Genomic DNA, 25,080 nt, shown 5'->3' with positions numbered 1-25,080 from the left:
AAGTGAAGGTATCAGCTTTGATTAGCAGCCTAGAGATGACATTCCAGACGAAGGCCAGCTCTCTGTGCAACATGGAGACAACTACGGAAGCAGATATCGAATGGGATAGACAACACAAATGCCCAGATCATTCAAAATACGGTAAGAGATCTAGTTTATAGCATAAATTGGCTACACTAAACAAGACAGTGTGCTGAGAAAAGCTTAATCACAAGGCCAACAAAAAACAAATACTTAGGCCAACTGTGAATAGTAAGATGCATAGGACCTATCAAAATACAAGTTACAGGGTTATTCCATACCAAACAGACCATTTACTACAAATGACAACATCTATATGTGAGGAGAGCCCATCAATAAAATGTCTCAAATTTAAACCAAATTAGTTCGGAAAAAATTATCCCCTCCTCATGAGATTTCCAATTTGTTTAACACCCCCAGAGGCAAATGGCAGAAGGGAGAAAGTGGTCCCAATTGTCCACGAGAAGAGTCTGAACACTTACAAAGATATGCAAGCCCACTTGCTTTTCAAGTTTAAACAGATGGACTGGAATCTCGTCTGAATTAATGACAGCAGATTAATGTTTGGAAGAAGAATCATCATCATCATCAGTACAAGTTAGTTAAGTTTAACGCACGAGAGAAAATGAAAACAATAAGCAGTAACTATTCTTTCTCATGTTATAGATGCATTACATCTGTATTCATCCAATACGTAATTTTCACCTATCCCCCTGTGGTATTTCAGCATTTTTTGTAGATTTTTCGCTATTAACTGTAGAGTGAGAAATAACTCGTAGGGCTTAAATACTCTTTGAACAAATGTTTACACGCAGACTGTTACAAAACCAAGCTAAAAAATTGAAAGCATAAGAATTTTAAGTGCACTACTTAGTGTATATTGAAACACTCAATTAAGCTGGAGCAAATTGAGGATGCTTTAGCTTGGAAAAGTCCACACATGATTTAATGTAGCACAATTAATTAACTTCAAATTTTTGCACCTTCAGTTCATTCAGCTTAACTTTCCTAATGCTGTATTGCTTAAACTTGCATATAAATACTGTTCGTACAGTATGAATTCCTGAATATACATAGGAATAATTTGAGGAATGATGTACCACGTCTTTTACATGCCACATGCATACATACCGAATTAGAAATGCAGAACTATTAAAGAATGTTAGATGAGCAGGAGGTTAAAATGTTCCCATATTTTTTACTTCCTTGAAATGGAAAGAGATAACGTTTACCTCTGTTATCTCTGGCAGGTGTGTCATTCTTAATAGGTGCCACAGTTCGTCGACTCTATAAAGAAAGAAATCTCTGTTATGCAACCACCTTGCAGCCCCACCTCTGCTTCTTTCCAGTGAATGAAAATAACACGACATCAACAATACAGAGAGGTGATTGCTGCCAAACCCCTCTCCGAAGAGCCTAGGGTGAAGACTGCTTGAACTATACATAGTGTTTCAAAACAACGTCCAAAACCTTTTCTGTATTTTTCCCTGAGATATATTTAGTTATAGATATTAGTCCCCAAATCCCTCTCTGCCAAACCTGTTCTTAGAAAATTTTTAGAAACCCCTATTCACCATAGGAAAAAAGAAAGGAACACAGTTATCAAGTAGCTCCTCAGACACAAAAGTTGAAGTTTAAAATTCAAGCATAACAACATGTATGGGAGTACTGCAAGTTTAACATGAACATGCTGCACAGGTATTACCAACCTTCACAATTTTGTTTATTTTGGCTGATGGAGTAGGTGGTGGTGGTGTCTCTGGACTAGGTTCAATATCTTCATCAGGAGCAAGATCTGGATTAAGTGAAAATATGCTCTCCAAGTCAATCTGTGTAAAAGAATATAAAACGCATTTATGAGTCTTAGGACAATATTCATTGTTCTCTCCATTTCTCCTGTTATGTTTGAGAATAAACAGTAAATATATTTAGTGTTTTTTAGCCCACAATTTGTTAATTCTATAACCTGAACTATCTTACTTTATGTTCACTAAAAACATCGTAAGCTTTGGTCTTCTCATTAGGTGAAAACACACCCTTCAGAAAAGGGATGAACTAAAAATGACCAATAGATATTGATAATCTTGTAAAGTGATTAAATAAAAACAGAAGTACCCAGTATTACTGTGGTAATTTGACAATTACTGCAGAATATGAAAGACATTTTGTAACATAAAAAGAAAGAGATCTCAGTTATTTGAAATTTCTCAGACAGTGCAAAAGAAACAGATTAATTACAACCACCCAAAAAATAAAAATGCAGTTGAAACCATGTTAAATTTACCATGCTGTTTTTTTTCTTGTAAGTGTTCCTCGTTCAAAATGCCATAAAATGTAAGGGTGCAAGGGGCAGGATCCTAAAAATAGCTGGCTTCAGATCTATTGAAACTTGGTTTCCTAAAAATCTTAAACAGCTTTGGTCTCTATAGACTGCCATTTCCCCTGGCTGGACCTTTCAAAGACCTCACTACTGTATGGATTCTGTGTGTTCAGACGGATGAGCTCAGCTGATGAGATCACCAGGACATTCTCACAATTATTTTTTTCTTTTTCCTGTGTTTTCACAAAACCGGTGAAGTGTAATTATTTCTGAGATGCTTCTCCAAATCTCAGCTGAAACTGGCTAACATGGTCCAAAACTTAAAAGAAGAGGGGATAGAGAAACGTTACACACAAAGACACAGTTTCTCAAGGAAAGCAAGGCTGGAAAATTATTGCCAAAAATAAATAAATAAGCAAACAAACTAGCAGTTCAATTCCTCGATGATACAAATACAAAAAGATTTCTAATCTAGTTCTCCCACTAGGTTCCTGACTGAACTGTAAGTCATTCTCCCCCTCAAAAATTTGATTTTTCTACTTGTAAAAAGAAGATAACAAGGTCAGCCTTTGTAATCTGGTTCAAAATCAACAGATGAAAAGAACTATTTAAAAGCCATGACACAGAGCTCAGGAAGTCAGATTTAATACAACAGAAACCAGCATCTGCCCAACAGCTCCCATGCAAAACATTCGGTAACCAAAGAATCATGAAGTAAATTAAGATTTATATTTTCTCTTTGTTTCCAGTGCGAATTCCAAAGTAATATTCATGCAGATTACACATCTTTAAAAGAGAAAAGTTCTAAAATAATTGAGTTTACCTCTTTGCCTTTAGTATCTCCATTTTCAATCCATTCAACTGTTACGCTTTCATTATCTTCATTTAGGGATGTTACCATAGCTTGGTGAATTCGGCCTAGAAAGCAAGCACAAATGATCATTTATTAACTGGTGGAAAAATTTTCCAGAAGTTATTTTCATCCCTGCACTGAGACACGCAGTGAGAGGCAGGAAGAAGAGGGTTAAAAAAAAGGTGATAAATAGAAGATGATTCCTGGCCACACATTGTGAAGTGGCTCAGACCTGATCCACCAGCAGAGGCTCTAACGAGACAGTCAGCATACAAGCGAAAAACTCAATGAACAGAAAACAGTGGTAAGTAAACAAAACACCATGTGAAAGCCACACCACTGAGACTCTCTTTCCTGAGAGAAGAAAACTCCCAATACCACGAGTCTCCCACGGGCGGTAAAGTCTCCTGAGTTGCACTCCACGAAGGCTTGTTTGTCCCCCTTCTAGGCTGATACAACATTACATGTCCCAACACAGGAGTGAAGCCCCCTGAAATTGTATTCTGACGTCCATTTCTTATGGGCATCCAATCAGTTGGTAATTCAACTAAAATTAGATTGCCTGCAACAATAATACAAATCATCATTTAAAAAAAACCTGTTAACACAGACTGCTGAGCTGGAGTTAAGGTGCCGTTGCTTTGACTTCTCCAGTGAAAGACCCAAAGCCAGCAGGCCCCCATAAAGTACAATAAAACCAGTAAACTTCCAGTAGGAATAAGGATATTTCTTCTTAAATATGTAGCGTACTGCAATTTTTTTATGTCCTATATCCTACACATGTTAGCAAGGAGCAACTGGAAGAACAGAGCAGCCATACACTGACAAAAAAGGATCAAGACCCAGGTGACACATTGACTTCACATTTGTGCTTTGCCCTAAGAGTACCAAGAATTGGGGTTTCTAGAGAACATGAGTCCAATGCAACTGCTCCTCTAACACCCGCTTTTAACAAGCCATAGCACGAACAAGCAATCCCTCACTTCACCCGCCCCGAGCCACCCCCCAGGTGCCCAAGGGCCACGTGCAGCTCCCAAAGCACGAGCGACTATCCTGGAGCAGTCTGTGCATACGCTGCTGCTGCCGGGCACCCGCTTAGGGGCGAAAGATAGCACGGTCCTTACACACCTGCTCTGGTCTGGGTCTCCTCCAGCTTGCACCTTCTCTTCTCCTTTCCTAAAGCTCCCAACCGCCCAAATCCACTCCAGTTTCTTCCTCCACCGATTGTTTCAAACTTCTGTTTTAGCCACTTCAGTCATAATTTGACAGTTTTCCAGAGTTAATGTTTTTATACAGTCAGTCTAAGCCTCTTAGGGCCTGCTGAGGGACAGAAAGGAAGAAAAACCTGACTGATATCCCAAATTATCTCACCTAACAGTGCAAGTAACAAATGTATACTGTTAATATTTCTTTTATTGCAAAGGCTGCCTAAACATTCACACCTAGTTAAAATTAAGCAAAAAGAGAGGCTACAGGGAAGTGTCATGGAAGGTAACAGCAAATCTGTGTACTCTACTATATGGTGCAGGGGAAGAGACTAACTGAAACTCAGGCAAGGCGTAGCTCTCAGGGGACTCACAGAGCAGCCGGCAGCCCTGGGCAGCACTGCTTTCACATTTGCGGTGCTTGCCTCACCAGCAAGGTACATTAGATACACATTTCTAACCTCTGCACTTGTCCTTGCCCAAAGCATAAGATTCACTCCACCACTAAAGGTTAAGCAGTTTTTTTTACCCAAAAAAGCAAGCCTCCCCCTTTGCTTCACTTGGTTCCTTTCCTCTAGCATTTGCTAGTTTTTATTTCCCTGACCCGTGTTTTGTCTGAACAAACCCTTCCATTTGTGCTTCCTGAGCACCGTTCTCCCAGGCGCCCTGGCTGCACGCAGGGATGGTCTGGTCTGGATTCCCCACCAAGGCGCTGCCGGCAGGAGATGTGCGGGCAGGGATCACTGCCATGCTCTCCCCTCCATGCACGGGCACTCCCCCCTTTCCCCTCACCCAAAGGACGTTGTGCAGGCACGCATCCTGCCCTCGGGACCCTGCCCGAGTTCTGCTGGTGGTGGGGCTGAAGCAGACGCACCGAGCATGCTCCCTCACCCCATTTCCTTGGACAAGCATTTTTGTGCAAGTTTTCTTTATGCAAGGTCCTCAATAAACCTCTCCATTATTCTTTTGCTGCATTTAACGACCTCTAGGGACTTAATTTTATGCAAGAACACTCTGTTTCAATTAGCTACCTGGTCTGTTGGTAAAGTAGCAACAGAAGCCACTGTCTTCCTGTAGCAGTGCCACTCCTGCCACTCCTACAAACAGCATGCTGGGACCGCAAGGACACACAAACTTTTCATCGCTGCGGGAACTGGACAACTCCTCAAGCTTACATTGGTATAATCTTTTGCTACTGTTTTAAGGCTTGGCCCAGCCGTCAATCCGGAATCAAGAGAAAACTGATATATGAAAAATACAAGTTTAGGGAAACATATTCTGTACAATATTATAATAATCTTTAGCATGTTACCAGCTTTTACAAATTTTGAAGAAAAGCACTATTCGCAGCTGAAACCTATGTTAGTTTCAGAGCCACCATAAGTCCTATTACTTGCTCCTGTGCTCTGTTGCTTTTGACAGAGAATGAATAATAATTTTAAAAGGTTTAATCTTTGCCATAAGAAGTGAAAAGAGATCAAAGCAGGCTTATGAATTAATAGAAAATACTGAACCCTCTCACAAACACAGCAAGCCAGCATGCTGTAACAAAAGAATCACAATAAATCTTCCATCTCTGTGCCAGACTTCATCTGCTCCCTGGCCAAGAAAGTCAGGACTGAATAAAAAAAAACACGAACAAAAATAAAAGTTATGTCCATCTTCCAAATATTCTCGGCTTAAATAGAAAACGTATACTATAATGGTTAAACTGGCAATGTACCCATACAATCTGTTCCTAAAAATTCTCTGTGTTACTAAAAGTTTACATGTTATTGAACTGCCAGAAAGCACATTTACATCTTTACAATTGCCTCTTGCTCTCCTCAAACAGTATTCCATTATATTTTTCTAGTACACAGCTGAATACAGCAGCTGTGAAATTCAGGAATGCCAGCAACCAATTAGGCTGGCATAAACCTTGTCTAGCATATAAAGCAAGACCAAGCTGCAAATGCTGAAGCATAAGAGCCAAATCAATCTGCAGAGAGTGGTGGAAGGCAACATTCCTGATTTCTGGTGCATTTTCTAGGGTTGGTAACAAAATTTGAAATGTAAACATGTCCATGTAAAAACGAATGTGCGTTGTGGCAAACTGAAAAAGGAACAACTGACTCGAGAAAGACTATCTTCACACACATCTCACAAAAGAAAGTAGAGCCATAGTGCTGATACACTGACTCTTCACTCGGCATTTCTTTAACTTCTAATGCCTCTCCTCACGTGATTAGAATTCACAGCACAGGCAAAACTTTTTCTGGGAAGTCGCTCCATTGCTATAGTGCTCAAAACTAATGGAGAATTTATTTGAAAAGGCTATTATTTGTGTAAATATGTTCTGTCATACAGCGTGTCGTATCTGGCTTATCTCCTACTGACTAGAGCATGCAGAAAATATTGCTGCAAATACAGCAGTAAGACAACATCAACGTATGTGAAGACAACACTTTACAATTACCTTAAATACACGTATGTTACGATATTCTCACTCTAATCAATAAAAGTGAAGAACATAAACTCTCCATTCCCTCTGTTCTTAGTCATCTGATGAACATTTGACAAACAGAAGAAAGCAAGCATCTGCAGAAAATAGCAGATAAATCCCCTCTGTTGTAAGAGTCCCTAGTGAGCTATTGGTGCAGAAAAAGATTCAGAAAGCAGCAGCAAAAGCAAATAACCAGTGCTAAATCAAACATTTTAACTAACCCTCAACCCAGGTAGCAATGGCAACTGCTCACAAGTACCCAGCTGTACTTAGATCCTTACCTCTAAGCAAACTGAACATTTTCTGCCTGCGGAATTTCTCAAAACTACCACAATTTTGAAGCAGTGATCAATGACAGTACTAAAACCACGGCCTTTTCATCTTCCTAATACTTTTCAGAAACCTAAGTTATCAGTGTCAAATACGGGTTGGTGTTTTCTAAATTACAGTCTGGGCTACAGCACTGGCTGACATGTTACTCAAACCCTTTTGCGCTCTCCCAAGTGACTCAAGAAATAAGGCTGGAAGAAGACCACAGCCTTCCCCACCCTTCCACATAATCAAAGTGCACCCGCCCAAAAACACACTGTACTCACACTTCTCACGCAAAAGTTTTGTGAAGTCTTAGAAATATCTTTGAGCTGTAATAATTAAAAAATTACACGCAGGCTCTGGCTCAGGCCATGGAGAATAAAGGTTCATAATTTCCACTATGACTCTCTCATTCCTCCCCAAAAAACAGTAGCAGAACCCAGCCCGGCAGTGTTACCCTGTGACCATCATACAGTTGTTTAGGCCTTGCCAGCTCAAACCCAGGCAATTATTTTTAGCAGGACCAGGCTATGGCAATGTTAACGGACTCAACATTCAGTAAAGGAAACTCACAGCTTATGTTACATCCTCTGAACTTGCCACTTCTTTAGGAGCACAAATGTGTTATATTAGCTCAGGCAGTGGTCCAGTCAGCCGAGCACTTAGTTTTTCTAAGTGCATCAACAGTAGATGTTTCACAGATGAACAAAAACTTAACATCTGCTACAGAGCCTTGCTGAGGATGACCACTGCAACAGAAGCTATCCATCCCTTAAAGGATTATAATAGGCTTTTGTGAAATAGCCAGGATTTTCCTAATCACATTCATGAGGGACTAACATGAATGTTATCTCATCTAGAGACACCTGGACATGACTAATCTTTACCCTCTGCCACTTGCATTCAAAAATTAAAATTGCAAAAAGTAGAATTTTCTTCACACTTTTTTAAAAATAATACGAACCCCAAGTCACATATATAAAAAAATTATGTTTAGGAGAAACATGAGGCTGCAAATCCAGAAGCAGCATTTACCAGAATTACTGTGGTCCAGAAAATGTCTCCTGCACTACAGGCTCCAATTAGGGCGACTCTGGTAGAAACGACTTTCCTGCTCTCACAGAGCTCAGGAAGGAAAAAAACAATCCTTACCCACCAAACAATGTCTATAGCAAACTTCCAGGGAAAAATCCCAAGGAAAGAGAGAATTCCAGGCTCAGTGTCTCCCACAGTGTCAACTGTGGTGATGTCCCCATTCACGTGATCAGCGTTTGACATGGTCCTCCCTGCAGCACAGGGCCAGTCCTGCTGCTAATCCCCCAAGGAAAAACTGGCCTTACTACTGACAGATGTTTCTTTCTCCACAACACTAAACTTGCTTGATTTTATCTTGTTTCGAAGTTTCATTTATCCACAAACAAGTAGCCTTTTATTTTCTTTGTATCTACCACAGTTATGCTTTAGTTTTGTTTTACTTTGTGATATAGATTAATTTTGGTTTTGCCAGCCTTCCTTATTGTCTTGTCTGTTACCTTAGTTATCGCATTGTCAAATGGGTCACTAAACATACACAGTACCTGCCATATTTCTAAAGCAAGTTCTTAAATATTAAAAATAATCCATATAATTTTAATTAAAGGTATGTTTTAATATTTATTTGTGTGAATGATTTCTAGCTACCAACTCATTTTATTTTATTCTCTAAATTATCACAGCAATACCCAAGTCCTTCAAACGACAATCATATTACAAACACATTTTATGATCTCTGTAAACCTCTACAATGCAACAAACAGGGATTTTGAGAACAGAAACTAACATTACTCAAATCAAGTTTCCCGTATCTGCCTGTGTATTTCAGCTTTGAATTAAAATCAAACGTAGTCTACTCTTGCCTCCATCTAGAAAGTTACCAAACTCGGAAAAATCCCCATCTAAGATACGTATCTAATTTCTGTGTAAAAACCAATCAAACGTAGTGCTTTAGAAAAACAAAGTTCACAGATCTTACTGACAATCCACTAACAAATAAGAACAACACATAGACATGCCACTGAACTGTGTATAATATTTAGCTTCAAAATACAAACAGCGCATTTAATGTCCCTCATACAGTAAATAGGACACAAGCAACTTTTTGGTCCTCCTGCATTCAACGCCAAGCCCCTCCACCCCGAACCACTAAATTATAATTTGCCGTGCTCAGTCTAGCTGAACTTGTTAGCTGCCCACACTGATGCACCTTCTCTAAAGCAGTTACCTAGAGCTGCATCCCAGTGCTGCTGTCACAGTTTTAGCTTCTCTAACAATTGTTAAATCTCCAATCTTTTCACATTGTGATTCACTGGGTTCTTCTGCAGACCTTTCATTTTGCAAGCCAATCTCTAAAATTTCCCTTTACATTCAAAACAAGTTTCCTGTGGTTTCCCCAGTTAGAGGAACAGTTTGTTTTTTACTTCTCTGCAGGGTAGATCCCGTTTCTTTTGGGGGTGGGGAGCTAATACTCTTTTAAGCACATTTCAAAGGGCATTATTTCACACTAGTGAGGTCCTCCTGAAACATCTTCCCTTTATTTGCTTTCAGAAGCTTCAATTGCCAGTGAAATCAATGGCAGTCACTCCAGTGGCTTTACAAAAGGTTGTCAATAGCATCTCACTGCCGTAGCATTCAGAAGCTACAGCCACATATTGCCTCTGTAGGTGTCAGTGTCAGAGCAAGAGGGGAGACTTGTTTCTATAGCAGCTCAATTCATAAAGGAAGTATCACATCACAACAGCCAACAGATGCACAGATATTTAGATATTTATCAGCAAGTTATCTCAGCTGTACTGTGCCAGTCATCCTATCATTTTTAAGAGTGGATAAGTTCTCTACATATAACTTAGCCACAGAAAAAGATATTTGGAAGGAAGCACCTGTCCAATCACATCTACTACATACTACCTTAAGTCCCCTAGAAACCCTTCAATAAACAGAACACATTTCACCTTTATGTTATCAAGTGGTCTGCCCCTGCTATTCACCCCAGAAAGTTGCACTAGCACCTTGCTGTCAACATACACAAACTTTTTTCCAGATTACATGTGTTCACAGTCATTTAGTACTCTGTGCTTTCTTTTATAGCTTGTACAAACACACCTGTACGAGAACAGTGAGCCTATCTCTACCTGTTTCAGTCCTTTAGGAGTATCTCCTTTTCCAACCCTGGCAACCAGAAGGAGGTGCAATATTCCACAGGGGCTCCAGACCACTTTCCACAGGAGCACTCACTGCCAAATAACAGTTATTCTGAAACTGCACGCACTTTTCCCCTTGTCACTTCACCCTGGTAGTCGCCCTGGTAGTTCACACTTATTTTGTGATTAACTAGAATATCAAGATTTTTCTCTTGTCATTTACAGTTTTTGATCTCCCAGTCTATAGCAAAAGCACATTTACTTTGTGCCACGTTTTACCCCAGTTGTTTCATTCCGTATTTCCTAATCTTCCTGCATGATATAAATCTCCACAAAGATGATACTCCCACTCTAGAGTAGTAATGAAGTTTTCCATTGAGAACAACGTTAATTTCTGTGTTATGAGCAGGAATAAATAACTATAATGGATGGGAAAAAACAGCCAGCCAGTTCCAAAACTGATCCAGAAGGCACACTATTAGGTAGAAATTATTAGGTATGCTATCATCACCTGTCTTAAATACATTACCATTCTTGTATTAAACTTCATCTGAATCATTCTTCACACTCTATGAAACACTTTACTGAAATTCAGAGAAACTTACGGCTGACCTTCATAATGGACGCAAAGCCTCTCCCACACTGATGCCCCGGCAAGGCCAAGCTCAGGTCAGGTCACCCCGCATTCAGCTCCAGGATTCAGCACCGCGTTTACCCGCTCCACCTCTGGGATGCTAATTTGGGACACAGAGACTAGAAGCACTTCAGCATCTGTCCTCTACTGTTTGCTACTTCTTTTAGTCGAGGCGCTGTACCTTCCTAGGGTGCTTCGATTAGATTTGTGATTTCTCCCCTCGTTTTTAGTGCACAATCAAGCAGGAGGAGCTGTAATCACTTCTGAAATGGATGTTAGTGTGATGGCCGATTGCTCCGTGACTCAAAATCCTTTTATTTAGTTATGCTGGTTTTGTCATTGGGGTACCACAACGGTCAGTCTTTTTTTGATGGGGAGGGGAGGCAAATCCAATGAGGATCTATCACTTGCTGTCAAGTCAGATGTGTCATGCTCTTACTAAAACATGGCATAACCCACGACCAACCTTCTCATTCTTAAGCAGCAGGCAGTATTAGGTCATGCTGGAGATGACCTCCATGCCTTTTTTCCAGACACACCACGGACAGAAACCCTAGGACAACTGGTATGGGTTGGTTCATGTCCACAACACCCCTGGGACAGCACCTTTCACAGCATATTGCTCACAACTACAGCACTTAGTGCTCAACCCAGGTCCCTCAGCTGTGCCTGTGGCAGCAAGTAGCGTACTGCAACAGGAGGAGATCTGCAGAGCAAAGCAGGTGGTGCTGAGGATCACACATTCACAGTGCATGTTTTGGAGGGAACTGGGGGGGGCATCTAGTGCCACAGACTGAACACCCCTTGTTGGAGTACATCACATACATACCTGGAGTGCACCCTCCAGCTACATTTCATCTAAAAGGAATTTAGAGTGCTCCGAGGCCACTTCCAAAGTGAACTAAAGCATAGCACGACAACGTAAAGGATGATCAGAAGATACATGTTCAAAGTCCATTCTCGATCTCAGCTGAAATGCTTATATAGGTGCACCCCTGTGGTCCCAAGCAACACGCCTAGAGCCCTGAGACCTTTTGAGTTTTTATGGTTATTCACTTTGACCTAAGCAAAATAATGAGAAAACTGCATTGCAGCCTCCCACTATGATGCTTTTAGAGCACAAATAGGAGCATGTGCTGCATATGCCCAGGGATGTGCACGAGAATATGAAAGTGTGATGCTTACTAAAATGCAGAAGGACTGTCTGAGCAGTGATAGCCAAAATGATGCAGGTTCAGGTCTCTTCTCACAAACCAGTCGAGGAAGTTCAGGTTTCCTATAGGGGGAAACCTCCCTCACTCCAAATGGGAGCCTGGAAGTGAACTAGCACATGTGCAATGAGAATCATCACGGTACCAGGACGCTAAACTAAAATGAGGGGCAAGATAAATTCACAATCAGAATAGTCCAAACCATGAAATACTTTAATCCCCTGTACAAGGAGATTACATGCAAACAAGTGCTAACGAAGGAGGGGATTGGGAAAGTGAAGCAGTGTTTTATGATACACAACTTTCAAAACATTAGCTAGAAACTTAGACATCATCTTCCAGCCTGGTGTTCAGTTACACACCAAATTACACTAAATTTGGGGTCTGAGCCTTTGGCAAGACAGCTTTTTGGGTAGTCAGATGCCATGAGTTCAAAAGGGTCTCTCAAAAATAAGGGAGTACACAAAAAGATGGCAGAGAAGCTTCAACATGGACAAAAGAAAGGTAAGGCACCCAGAGAAAAATAATCTAACTTAGGGGTACATAACGCTAAAACTGGAACTAGAAGTTACAACTCAAGTAACAGAACCTTAAGTTAACACTTACAGTTCTCTAAAATCATCAACTCAATATGCAGATGCAACCAAAAAAGAGCCAATAAAACACTGGCCATCATCAGGAACCTAGAGAATAAAGGCAAGTGTCATTTTTAAACTATAAATAAAACTTTGGTGCACCCACATCTCAAGTACTATGGCACTAGTCTTCACACCTCAAAAAAGATGTAGCAGAATTAGAGGAGGTAAAGAGAAGGTCAACTAAGAAGATGAAGAGAACGAAGCAAGTACAGCTTAAGGTGGGTGAGATTGCTCACTTTTGAGGAAAAGGCTGCGGGTGGATTTGGTTTAGCTTTACAACCATAAAGGACAAAATGAGTGGAAACTTATTCACCAAATCCTGCAACACTAAAGCTAGGAGCAGTCTCTTAAGGCAGATTGATTTCAGGAAGATAAAAGCAGTAATGCACGTTTCTATGCAGGAAGCAGGGAACTTCCCAATCTTGCTTCCACGAGGGGTTGCGGAGGCAGACAGTGTGAGTTGGGTCAGAAAGGTGTTCAGTAAATTCACAGAAAATAGGTCTATACATGGATATTTAATAGGACTAGGCAGAGTTGTACTTCTAATATCCCAGATATAATTCTGGATATTAGGGGAAGAGAAAGACTGCAGACAGCGGCAAGGCTGACCTGCTTTCCCTAAATAGCCTCTCATACTGCCATTGGGCTGGATGAACCATCAGTCTGATCCACTGGAGCACTTCTTATGCTAGTAGTGAGCGTACTTTAAGGAGATGGAGGAACCTCCAAAAAGGCAGAAACACTTCATAAGCTTTTAAAATTCTCCAACTTCAGTAAAAGTGTTATACAGAGAGAGGAAAAAAAAGAACTTTTCATTTGCTTTTCATAATGTAGTCTTCATTTTGTCATATATTCACATGGCAATCTCCCTTCCAAAGTGTAAAAAAAAGCCTAAACCAAAACAACAATAATCTATCTGTTTTCAACATTTCTGCGAGGTTTTCTAACACCCGCAGGTCCCTTTCATGGCCCATATGAACCCCCTCCAGCACTCAGATTTGAGGAAGATCAAGCAATTACAGCTGCAAACTTTATTCAAAGGAGAAGACGACGTTAATGTATGCCATTACAGTACTTTCTGGCCTCTATCACATTTTTCTTTTACTGCCACTGCATAAGGGAAGGTTTTCATTCAATTCCTGGTAATGACATTCACATCTTTCCTATGAGTTGACAAATTGTAAACAAGTTGCAGGAATAGTTCAATGTCTTCTTATATATATTTTTTTAGTTTTGTAAAACTAAACATAATTTCACATCTTCTTGCACGTTTAGTCAGCAGTTCCCTGGAGTCCTGTAGAACAATTTTGCAAGCAGCTTCTTTAAAATCTTCTAAAACTGCTTCTGAAAGTTTCTCTCCAGAACACTGTTACATACTTTTACAGATCAGAGTCCTCTGTGTTCAGTATAAATTTCAATACAGTTATGGTATGTAGGAGCAAAAGCAGATTCAGTCAAGTATCTCTTCCAAACAGCATTGGGGTTTAGTGGTTGTTGATTTTTTTTTTTTTAGCTTTTCTACAACAGGATTTAAGATTGTGGTGGATTCAAATACTGTGGTGAATACCCTCTGCCAAAAGATTGAGATGACTTGGCCAGTCTTCTCCCTCCCTTCCCCCTTTCTCATTTCGTTTGTTGCTTGAATACATGGCAGAGACCTCCTTTTCACAATTTTCTCTGCTTTCTCTGAAGCTGACAGTAGCTACCTAGAAACAATGGCTTCTTGCATCACATCGAAAATTTCTACTAGCACCTTCTATAGATGTTTTCAGGTAGTACCATTTGCCTTTCGTGACCCACCCTGTCAAACAGTGTTTTGTTGTTTGGGTGTTTTTTTAATTTCCCTTACTTCACAATATTACCTTCAGTAAGAATATTAACCATTACTTAATTTATTACAGAGCTGCCAACTTTTGCTCTGGGTTAAAAGTCAGAAGCTTTATTCTCATACAAGTTTAAAGCCTGTATTTTTCCCTTATCTTAACAAGGTTCTAAAAGCTCAAACCAGTAAGGAAATTTTGAGTAATATTTTAATTCTTCTCTGTGGTTTGATTAAAGCTTATTGTTAACTTAAAAATCATCAGGTTGTGATTTATATTCATCTCATTCATCACCACCTGAATTTCTATCCTATTAAAATGTCAAGATGAACTGGGAAGTTCAATTCATGAAAGTATAGAAAAACACACAAACATAACCCAAAAATTAATCAGAAACTTGGAGTATTCAAAAATCTAAGTGTGCATGTGCTTTTCAAACTGAATTCATTTCCACTACTCTCTTCCTAGAGCCACAGATCCTCAGCACCGCCTCATTATGCATGCCTGTATCTCTAGCAAACACTTTTATAGATCCGTCGGAAATACACCTCAAACTCCATATGTAGTTCAGCCACAAGGGGAAAGTAACACATTTTAGTGATTGCAAAATATGCAGCACTGTGCAACAAACATTCTAGATCCAAACTCCACAAGGGCACAAGTATGCTACGCATCTTGCTTCTAAAGAGAAAGTTTTAAACAAAGCTCACGCTCTACCTCCCTCCACTCACATACACATTCAGTGTCTTCATCCATTGAAGGCAACTCTTAACATACTGTCCTGTAAGTAACAGAAGAGACTGAAAATACTCACACTTCTGATATCTGGGATTACACAGAGTTATCAGTGCCTGATGAGAGCCATGAGAAACTCAAACTTGCACTTGACAAAGCTTCAATGGGATTACTGATAACTTGAAAGCAAGTTACATTCCCCTATGGAATGCACCCACTGATAAAAATGAAACCAAAGTCAAATAATTTTTGTGATATGCAAGTTACCTGAAGTCACTTTGTTACTGCTTGGGATTGGACAATTAGTTTTACAGAGCCAGCATTGCAGAAGTGGCAAGGAATGCAGCAGACTGGTTCCTTTACAAGTCTGGGAAACTTAAAAGCAGCTTATGCCTGATGCCACCAGAACTGCCACTAGGTAAAAACAGTAAGCTATACTGAAAGCATTTTATTTGAATAAAGCAAAATAAAAAACTCTACTACCACATTCAAGCCTTTAAGCAACAAAAGTCGTCATTCTTCTTTCTCAAGAGTCAAATATACGATCAGACTCAATGTTGCTAAACAAGACCCCGTTCCAAAAAAAAAAGAAAAAACTGATGAAGTGGCTTAATTACTAAATCTAACTGATAATTCACATTTTTCAAAATGTCACTTAAAGTTTTGGTTAGACACACAGTTATACAGAGTTATCTTCAAGAACCTCTATTTACTCCTTTTAACTAAGAAATTCTAAAATTAACTTGGGTTCCTAGCAACATAAAAGGACAACTGAATTTAGACTGTAATAGTAGAGTTATCAAAAGTCTTCTAGGTGTGTTCTGCTCATGTAAATGATTCAGTGCACTACACACATTAAAAAAAGCCTAATAAGCATAAGCCTGATAAATTCATTCTCTTTTCCAGGAAAGGTCATTCTAATGTAATTTTTCACACAGCTTTACCACCTTTTGTCTAACATGTAAAATCTGGTTTTACATATTTAGCAATGACCAAATTCAAACACAGCAAAATTAATTCCACAGAACACTTTTCAACAGAAAAGTTGAAAATTTCAGGGAAACAGCAATACCATCTTTGTAACACCCTCCCAGAGAACTACCTGTGGCTGCTCTGTCTCCCAGGAGCGATTACCAGGCACGGAGAAGAGTGGCACAGGAGAAGAACATCTAGCCCCCTGTTCTGCCTCCAACAGTGGCTCCACTTGAGAAAAGCATTTAACACAGCAGGTGTATTTCACTGTCTTCTAGTAAATCAATGGTTTACAGATGTTCTAAGCCACAACTGACCAATTTATCATGATACCTTCTGGGCACATGAACAAAATGCATTTCCAGGGTATCAGACACTGTCAGTACTGTCTCATAGCTAAACACTCACTACAGAATTCAAAGCGTCCCTTTACAGAGGTCAAAGGTATAGGAAAATCATGTAAATCACCTGTCTATCTCTATATTGGGAACACTATAGCAAGCTATAGGCTTTTTAATTCTTCGAGTGAAAATAAAAAATGGTACTCAAACAGCACTATAAGAACTGTGAACATTTTAAGGAAAGGAATGTGGACAGAAAAAGAAGAAACAGTGTGTGTGCCTGTACATATACAACATGAACAGGTTTCAGGATATAACTAACAGCAGTTTAAGACAATCTGCATCTGAATTACCATAGTATTAGTTCCCTGCCGTTCCTCCGTCACCTCCCTACAATGCATTTAACTAAAAACACTGGTGCAGTGGACAGACTAAAGCAGCCCAGAGTTAAACGTCTTAAACAGCTGTGGAATCATATCAATAGTCAAAATTAACTGTAGCTAACTTAATTATGATGAGTGCCTAACAGTCTTAAGTAAGTATAAACATCTCTACCAAAACCCAGGAGAAATTGATCCAAACAATATAGCTACGAACATTTGTTTTAGTGTCTATGTTCAGTTCAGTATTGAGAACAATTTAAATAAAACCCCAGATACCAAGTCACAATTAAACCTGGAGGCTTGGAATACACAACTGCAAGCAAATTTTAAAAAATTACTTAGAAGGAACTGTTAACTATTCCCTCCAAAAAACTAAAAGAAATGCAAGGGAACATTCACTTCTGAAAAGACACAAGTGGTAATACTGGAAAACACAGATAAGCTTTCAAGCAAGCAACAAGAATTGTTCATATACCTGAAAGCTTGTTCATGTTTTTGAAACAGATGAACAGATATAACAAAAAGTGTATTACAGCTCCATAAAAACCTTCTACCCTACATCTGGAAATACACACTGAAAGCATCTACACTTCCAAATAATGTAACTATGCTACAGAGGCATTATGAGAAATTCATTATTAAAAGCCAATGTCTTCTTAAAAACTCTTTAATTTTAAGTTACAAACACCATCATGCCTGACCACTTATTTTCTTTACTACACATTCTCACTACTGGACAAAGTTAAGACTGCTTGGGAGTCCTTACTGTGGACTTCCATATCTTACTTTTTGCATTATGTTACAAATTTAACTTAATTCTGAAAAGTTAACATAAGCCTTTAATTTATCAAAAGTCATTGAATTCTCTTCCTCTATGGACTAAACATATTTTGAACATTTTTGGTGTACACCACATTTTAGTGTTCACAATGGGTTGACCACAGCATCCTCCTCCTGATCCCGAGTCCAGCCATAGAGTATGGTGAGGAAGATAAGATAATCCAAGAAACAATAAGATGAAAAAAAAGTTTAAAAAGAAAAATCACACTTTATGATATAAGCAGAAGGTGTTTACAAAGGAAGAACTTGAACAAGAACACAGCAATTAAGCAAATTTACTCCATTCTGTTACTAATTTCCCAAGCATAAAAAAAATCACAGTGGCACATTCCACAGGTCAAGCCAACAAAAAATGCTACAGATTTTGTGCTCCTGGAAAGCAGCTCACCTGCTAAATAGTTCATACTCTTCACTCATTTCTCTACATTGTCCTGTGGTAAGTGGATGGCTTAAAATAACTCAAAAAGCTAATTTATCTTCTAGAGCAAACAGAAAGAGATACTTCTGCAATGACATTACTCTTCAGTCAGGCATGACCTCTTCCCAACGATTTATCATCTCTTCCCACCTCGGCAAGGTGGAAAGCCATGCTTGGTGCCATAGCAGCACAGCAAAGTCTTCAGTTCATAAAGTCATACAAAAAAAAGACGAATAAAATTGGGCCCAGGCAACAGGCCATCATAGAGAATGTGTGGAAAGAGCAGTAACTTTACCTACCAAACAGAAACAAAGGATAGATTCCCCCACAACATGATTAGAGGGGAAAAAACATGCAATATAAGCTGTGTAATCCTAGTAGCCATATACAGCTATAAAGACATTATTGCCAGTATGTAATGCTGTATTAAACACGCTTATGGAACAAAGACGAGAATACTCTGAAGATTAGGACTTCAACTCTTGTCATTCAAAAGCTATTTATACAAAATACAGAAGGACTACATAAATATCTGAGTGTCTGCAAGTTACAGTGAAAATCCACTTACTGCATAACAAAAGCTGAGCACTTAAAAAAAAGGACACAGAAAATTTAACACCTCCTCCTGGCCAACACTTCTGTAGGAACAAACCCCAGAAACTCTGGATGTAACAACATGAGAACCTAAACCGGGTAAATAAGCCTAAAAGTTGGACCCACTAGCTTGACCAGCAATAGCAGACTTGAAGCCCTGTGTGTGATCTGGCCACTACGGAAGGACAAAGGCACGTTGTGTCCGTATGGCTTACGTAGGGATTAGGTAATTTGAGTCAAATGATTTAAATGTGGTAACAAAAAAGTCTTAATCACAGGGAACAAATGGATGTATGTCACCAAAGAAAAGAGTAAAAGCACATTACCATTTAAATCTACCCTCAAGAGGTTGTAAAATAGGGTGACTACACAAACCTGAATAGAATTTTTATATCATCATTATTACCTTCCATCCTGCTATAAAATCGTTGTTGCTATTGGGAGCTGTACGTAAGGATCAAGATCTTCATACAGGATTACCCAGAAGACAGAGGATGCTACAGACCTCTCAACTCTGAGAAACATCAATTTCACAGAAGTTGGGCTTTAAAGAAACAAATTACAGCCCTTATCATTACAAAAATTTAGTCTCATTTCTGTTTGAAGGCAAAACAGTTACCATGATGTTTTGGCAAGCCTAAGGAGAGAGGAGCTGCCAGTAGGTTTTTGGACTAGATGGATTATCTTTGACTGTGACCAGTTCCAGATGCTTCAGACAGAAGTGATGAAAATTCTTAAGTACGCAATTACAAAATAACACAGCCACAGGCAAGATTTCTTCTTACCTCCCATCAGTTACAAGTTATTTAAACTACAGACTGAGGTAGAACAGAAACTACCTTTTATGGTTGCTGGTGTATTTTTTTAATTTTTAGTGTAAAATTAAGACATTCCTACCATCCACATCAACATCCTTCTTAAAATTCTGCTACGCTCCTAGCCTCCATCTCCTCTGGGTAACTGTACCTGGTCTATTCTCCTTTATCAGTTTTAAGTTTTCTCTTTCAAACACTCAGAGCTCTCCTGTTCTTGTATTATGAAAAAAGGGGCACAAGCTCATGATCTTTCTTTTCTATACCATCTGATGGCTAATCCCTAAAAATTCACCACTTTTCCTTTCCAGGAAGTTCAGTCAAATCTTTAGTCCCTCTTTCGGTTACAAGAGTGTCCCTTCTCCTCATGCCTTTCACATTTTTTCTGACAATGAGACCAGAATTGCATTCCCCCCGCTTTCCAAATGAGCAAATATATTTCTCTGTCCTTCTAGGTAGTACTTCAGATCTGCAAAGACAGAGAGAATAGGAACAGCCTGAGGAGGAAATGGACAGAACACAATTGGACTGAAAAAGTAAAGGAAAAACACCAGTCAGCCTACTAAAGGGCTGCAGGGCATATGAGGTTTACCCTATTTCAGCAAAAGACTGAATTTATGGGGAAAAAAAAAAGTGAGATATTCCTTCTCCAAGCAGTTTTATAGGTCTTTGTCATCATTAATGGGATAATGCACAAGAAGTGGAGATACAGCTGTAAGTTCACATGTAAAGCAGTGGGGCTGTTATTATCTGAGTAAAGGGAATTGGTCAACAGACAAATGCCCGTATTTAGACCTCAACAAGGAGCATCTTCTGGACAGCAGCATTACAGCGGGTCTTGCGGGTGCCTTCTGGCTCCCTCCCTACTTCCCTAAGCTTCCGTGTGATAAGGCACAATTTTCAAGACTGGAAATGTGATCCACTCTTAGCGACTCACAACCTAAAGCAAACATTCTTTCCCGTTTCCAAAATAGATTATCAAGGCATATTTCAAGCAACATACATAAACTACACTGAAGTAAGTAGTAAATTTCAGTATCAGAAATGATTGTAAAAAGCCAAACTAGCTGATCGCTTAATATGCTCTTACATTACATGAACGTAACTTGTTATTCCAATTATAACTGGAAATATTATCTGCAACTCTAGACAACATTTATACCAATGTTTACCCACTGAGAAAAAACAGATACACAGCAAGCAGCTCTGCAGCGTCAGTCCTCGAAAATGTTGGTTTTTATCCAAACACTGGTTTTCATGTGTTTTTGGCCATGAGTTCTAACAATGTCTTTCATTTGTACAACATCTATTTTCTATTCAGTCCTATAAGAAATCTCTCATGAAACACTTAAACCTAATTAGAACTTGTCAAAATGACAGAATATGCAACTTTTCTTTCCAGAATGTTCTGGTGTAATTCTCACATCTATTGTGTTCTGCATATCGTTGCAATTGTGAACAAGTTCCTCAGGGGCCGGTATTGGGACCAGCGCTGTTTAACATCTTTGTTGGCGACATGGGACAGTGGGATTGAGTGCGCCCTCAGCAAGTTTGTCGACGACACCAAGCTGTGTGGTGCGGTCAGCACGCTGGAGGGAAGGGATGCCATCCAGAGGGACCCTGACAGGCTTGAGTGGTGGGCCCGTGTGAACCTCATGAAGTTCAGCAAGGCCAAGGGCAAGGTCCTGCACACGAGTCGGGGCAATCCCTTCCAATCCAAACCATTCTATGATTCTATGACGATTCTACGAAGTATGACTTTTAACAGTGATGTTTCACCAAAGAAAAGCTATTCTGTTTTTGTTTTTATTTTTATTTACAGAAAAATAGAGTTATCTGGAATTAATAAAGCTCTGTATTCAGAAAAGCGTTTAACATAACTGCTGGACAGATGGGGAAAAACACATACTTTTTCAAATAACCCCATTAAGAAAGTAAAACTATTCTTCTCTGGATTCAGCAAACAAACAGGTAAATAAGGAAATTTTAAAGAATTGCTATACCTACCTCTCAAAATAATATTTAGTTTTAAAAAAGGACTCCCTACAGACAAGACAATATATGAAAAAAAGCCCAGACCAACACACCGCTTTCCCCTAAAGTTTCTTGAAAGGCTTTAATCGTGCTTTCAGCCAAGGGTGGCTGGTATGATACACAGCCCTGATTCTACCTGGGATACAGTTCTGGGTAGAGCAGATCCAGGTAGCTCTCTGTTACTGAACCAGAAGATCATATGCGAAGACCTCCGCTTCACCCTGGACATGCATTTCCTACACACCGATACCACTGGGGTCACAGATCCCTCTGTGAGCTATTGGAACTCACTAAATCCTGCGGAATACTAGCACATTCAGAAGTTTTCTACTGTGTTTACTGAATCAAATCATCAATTAATGTATTAAATCATCAGGGAAAAAAATCATTGGCCACACTGGATGGAAGAGAGATTTTGCAGGAACAACACAGCTGACAGAGGCACAGGCAGCAAGACCCTCCCCTTGTTAGAAGCAGCTAGATCAATTTTGATTGCCTGTGCAACCACAGCTCAGGTTGGAAACCTACCTTCTGAAAGGCAATGCAGTCTAGTGCTTGGCTGTCCTTCGATACCTTTCTCAAAATGCTCCCTTCCACATACCTAGGACAGTTTCTCCTACAGTTTAATAGGGAGAGAATGACAGAAGGCTGCAGTAGCCTTAGCCAGAACGGGGCATCTCCTCCTCCAGTCCCCACAAAGCAAACCTCACAATAACCAGGACCCACTAACTCTGGTATGACACTGCAGTCTGGTTGCTCACACAAGGAACAGGTTAACACAAATTCTCAAAACTCTACAGTTTGAGCAACTGCTATGAAGGCATCCCCCAAGTATATTACGGATGTGTCATATATTTAACGTGCTGCATCGCGTGTGTAAGTGATACAGCAGAATATGTAAATCGTTAACAGTAATGAAAATAAGTATTGTTATGTTCAAGAGTTACTGTCCTCACTTCTGACATTAGAAGTGAGCAGAACCCTGCGGGGGGGGGGGGGGGGGGGGGAGCAGCAAAGCATTCTCATGCGTTCATTTCCAAAGGCATACAAACCAAACTGTAACATTTATTAGAAGTTCACACAGACCTCAGAAAAACAGCTTTACAAGTTGCTACGGTGAGGTTTTCTGAAACCCCAGGCAGAGATCTGCAGGAGTTATGCAAATAACTGCCAGACCTATCAAGACTCTTCACGTGACACACAAGTCATTAAGCACAAATTGAGGGGTTAGGTTTAGGATAGTGTCCAGCCAACACCAACCATTATTTTATTGTAGGGTTGAACTGCAGTATGGGACACAAGAAAGACAAGCTGCATAAAGCTTGTCGGCTGCTTGTTTCCTGCCTCATGACAAAACCATGCTAACTTCAGTGCCTTTGACCTCCAGACCCTTCTTCCCTTAGAAACATCTGCTTACTCTTTAGCAAGCTCCTGAACCCTGGAGAGAAAAAAAAAAAAAAGACTTTCCAGAAAATCCCAGCAGAACCCCATCGCGGGTTAGCAGGCTTCACAGATCTCACAGAGGCTGAGAACAGATGACAGATTCCCACTCAAATTAAAGAGCTGAAGTCACGAGTGACCTGCCACTGATTCAGCCAGTGAACTTCCCATTTCAGTTCTCTCCTACCAGACAGATATAAAGAGTTAGCCCCCTAAACCTGACACACACGCCCCCTTTATTCACGTGTATTTCTAGACAGCACCATACATCCTCCTGCCAGGAGATGCTGGGCAAGATGAGAAACACTGAATCCCCCACAGAGAAATAACAACTCATGGGCACAAAAAGCAAGCGCCCTTCTTGTATTTTAGTCACAAAGAACATCTGAAATAATAACATCAAGCTTTTTGTCAAGTGATGGAAGTGTCCAAAGGCACTTCTGTCAGGGCATACTGTTGTGTCATTTTTTGAGAGCACGGCTCGTACACCAGAGCAAACAAGAAGTTATTTCTTTACATTAAAGGCCTTTCCTCCCTCCATCACCTCATCCCCTCCTCTAAGGCCCTCCCACCTCCTTGCCCAAACCTCCCCGGGCTCTCCTCCCCACCCACGCCCCTCTCCCACCCACATCCCCTCATCACCCCCACCCCCAGCCACCCCGCACGTCTCACTGCCCACCTCACCCCTCTCCCGTTTTCCCCTCCCCCAGGAGCCGACTCCGTCCCTGTTTCACACCCCTCGCCCACCTCAGCCCTCCACCCCGCCGCCGCCGCCCCTCCCCGCCCTGCCGCAGCCTCCCCGTCCCCAGCGGCGGCGGCCGCCACCGCCGCTCGCGCCCCGCGCAACCGCCCTGCGCCGCCAAGCGCGAGCGCTCCCCTGACAACCGCAGCGCGCGCCAGGCCCGGCCACTCCCCGGCCCCGCGCACACAATGGGCCCCGCGCGCAGCCCCCTCCCCGCCCTCCCCACCCCCCGCGCCGCGCAGCGGGGCGGCGGCGGCGCCCGGCCGGGGTCCGTCGCCGCTCCGCCGGGCCGGCCCCCTGTCGCCGCCCCTGCCCCACTGACCATCGCTGCGCTTGATCTCCACGTAGATCCCTATCTGGATCTTGCCGAAGTTGGGCGCTGCCATCGCTTCATGGGGCAGCCGGGGAGATCGGAGGCGCTGCCGGCCGGGCTACAGGGGGCGGGGAGGGCGCGCACAGCAGCGGTGGCGGCGGCAGCACCGACCGCGGCGGCTCGGGGAGGGCGGGAGGGAGAGAGGGAGGGAGGGACGGACGGGGAGAGGGAGGAGGGGAAGAGAGAAAAGGCGCCGGCCGGATACAACAGGCGCTGGGAGCTGCTGCGCCTGCGCGCCTCGCCGCGGCGTCACGGCAGGACCGGCTCACGGGGGAGGCGGGGGCAGAGGCGCCGCCGCGGCCTTCGTCAGCCGCCCGCGGTCCCCCCCCCCCGCTCCTCCTCCTCCTCCTCCTCCTTCTCCTCCTCCTCCTCCTCCTGCCTCGGCGGAAGGGGGCGCTCGGCCTGCGCGGCCCGGCGGGGTCCCCAGCCGGGTCCCCAGCGGCGCCCCGCGTCACGGGGGCGCCCGGTGTCCGCACCCCGCCTCACCCTCGCCCCCCTTCCCCTCCCCGTGGCGCCGCAGCTGTTCTCTCGCAGTCGCCCTTCGCGGCACCTCGGCCGGGCTGGACGAGATGGGCGCCCCCGCTACCTTGGGACCGGCGCCCCACGGGAAAGCCCCGCTCCCGGCCGCCCTGCCGCCTAGCAGCTCGCCCGGCGCCCGGCCGGCAGAGGTTCGTCCCAGCCGCAGGCCGCCTGTGTGAGCCTTTACCTATTGGACCTGTCC

The 25,080-nt window shown here is 41.8% G+C and overlaps 1 protein-coding gene across 4 annotated transcripts in view; it reads right to left on the bottom strand.

Annotated features, from left to right (window-relative positions):
• The window catches only part of KIF2A (kinesin family member 2A), a 56,475-nt gene extending 32,013 nt beyond the window's left edge, over positions 1-24,462 (bottom strand). For all 4 annotated transcript variants that reach the window (XM_076362236.1, XM_076362239.1, XM_076362237.1 and 1 more), the window contains exons 1-4: positions 24,309-24,462; positions 3,165-3,259; positions 1,731-1,850; positions 1,254-1,308 (exon numbers count right to left, since the gene is read on the bottom strand). In XM_076362236.1, the coding sequence (XP_076218351.1) occupies positions 1,254-1,308; positions 1,731-1,850; positions 3,165-3,259; positions 24,309-24,372 (334 nt within the window). In that variant the 5' untranslated portion in view covers positions 24,373-24,462. The remainder of the gene's footprint in view (positions 1-1,253; positions 1,309-1,730; positions 1,851-3,164; positions 3,260-24,308) is intronic.
• Positions 24,463-25,080: the final 618 nt, after the last annotated feature.

This window comes from Aptenodytes patagonicus, chromosome Z, assembly GCF_965638725.1.
Source record: "Aptenodytes patagonicus chromosome Z, bAptPat1.pri.cur, whole genome shotgun sequence".
NCBI classification, from domain to species: domain Eukaryota; kingdom Metazoa; phylum Chordata; class Aves; order Sphenisciformes; family Spheniscidae; genus Aptenodytes; species Aptenodytes patagonicus.
Note: the sequence above shows the minus strand (reverse complement) of the source record. Positions and strands in the feature narration are given on the sequence as shown.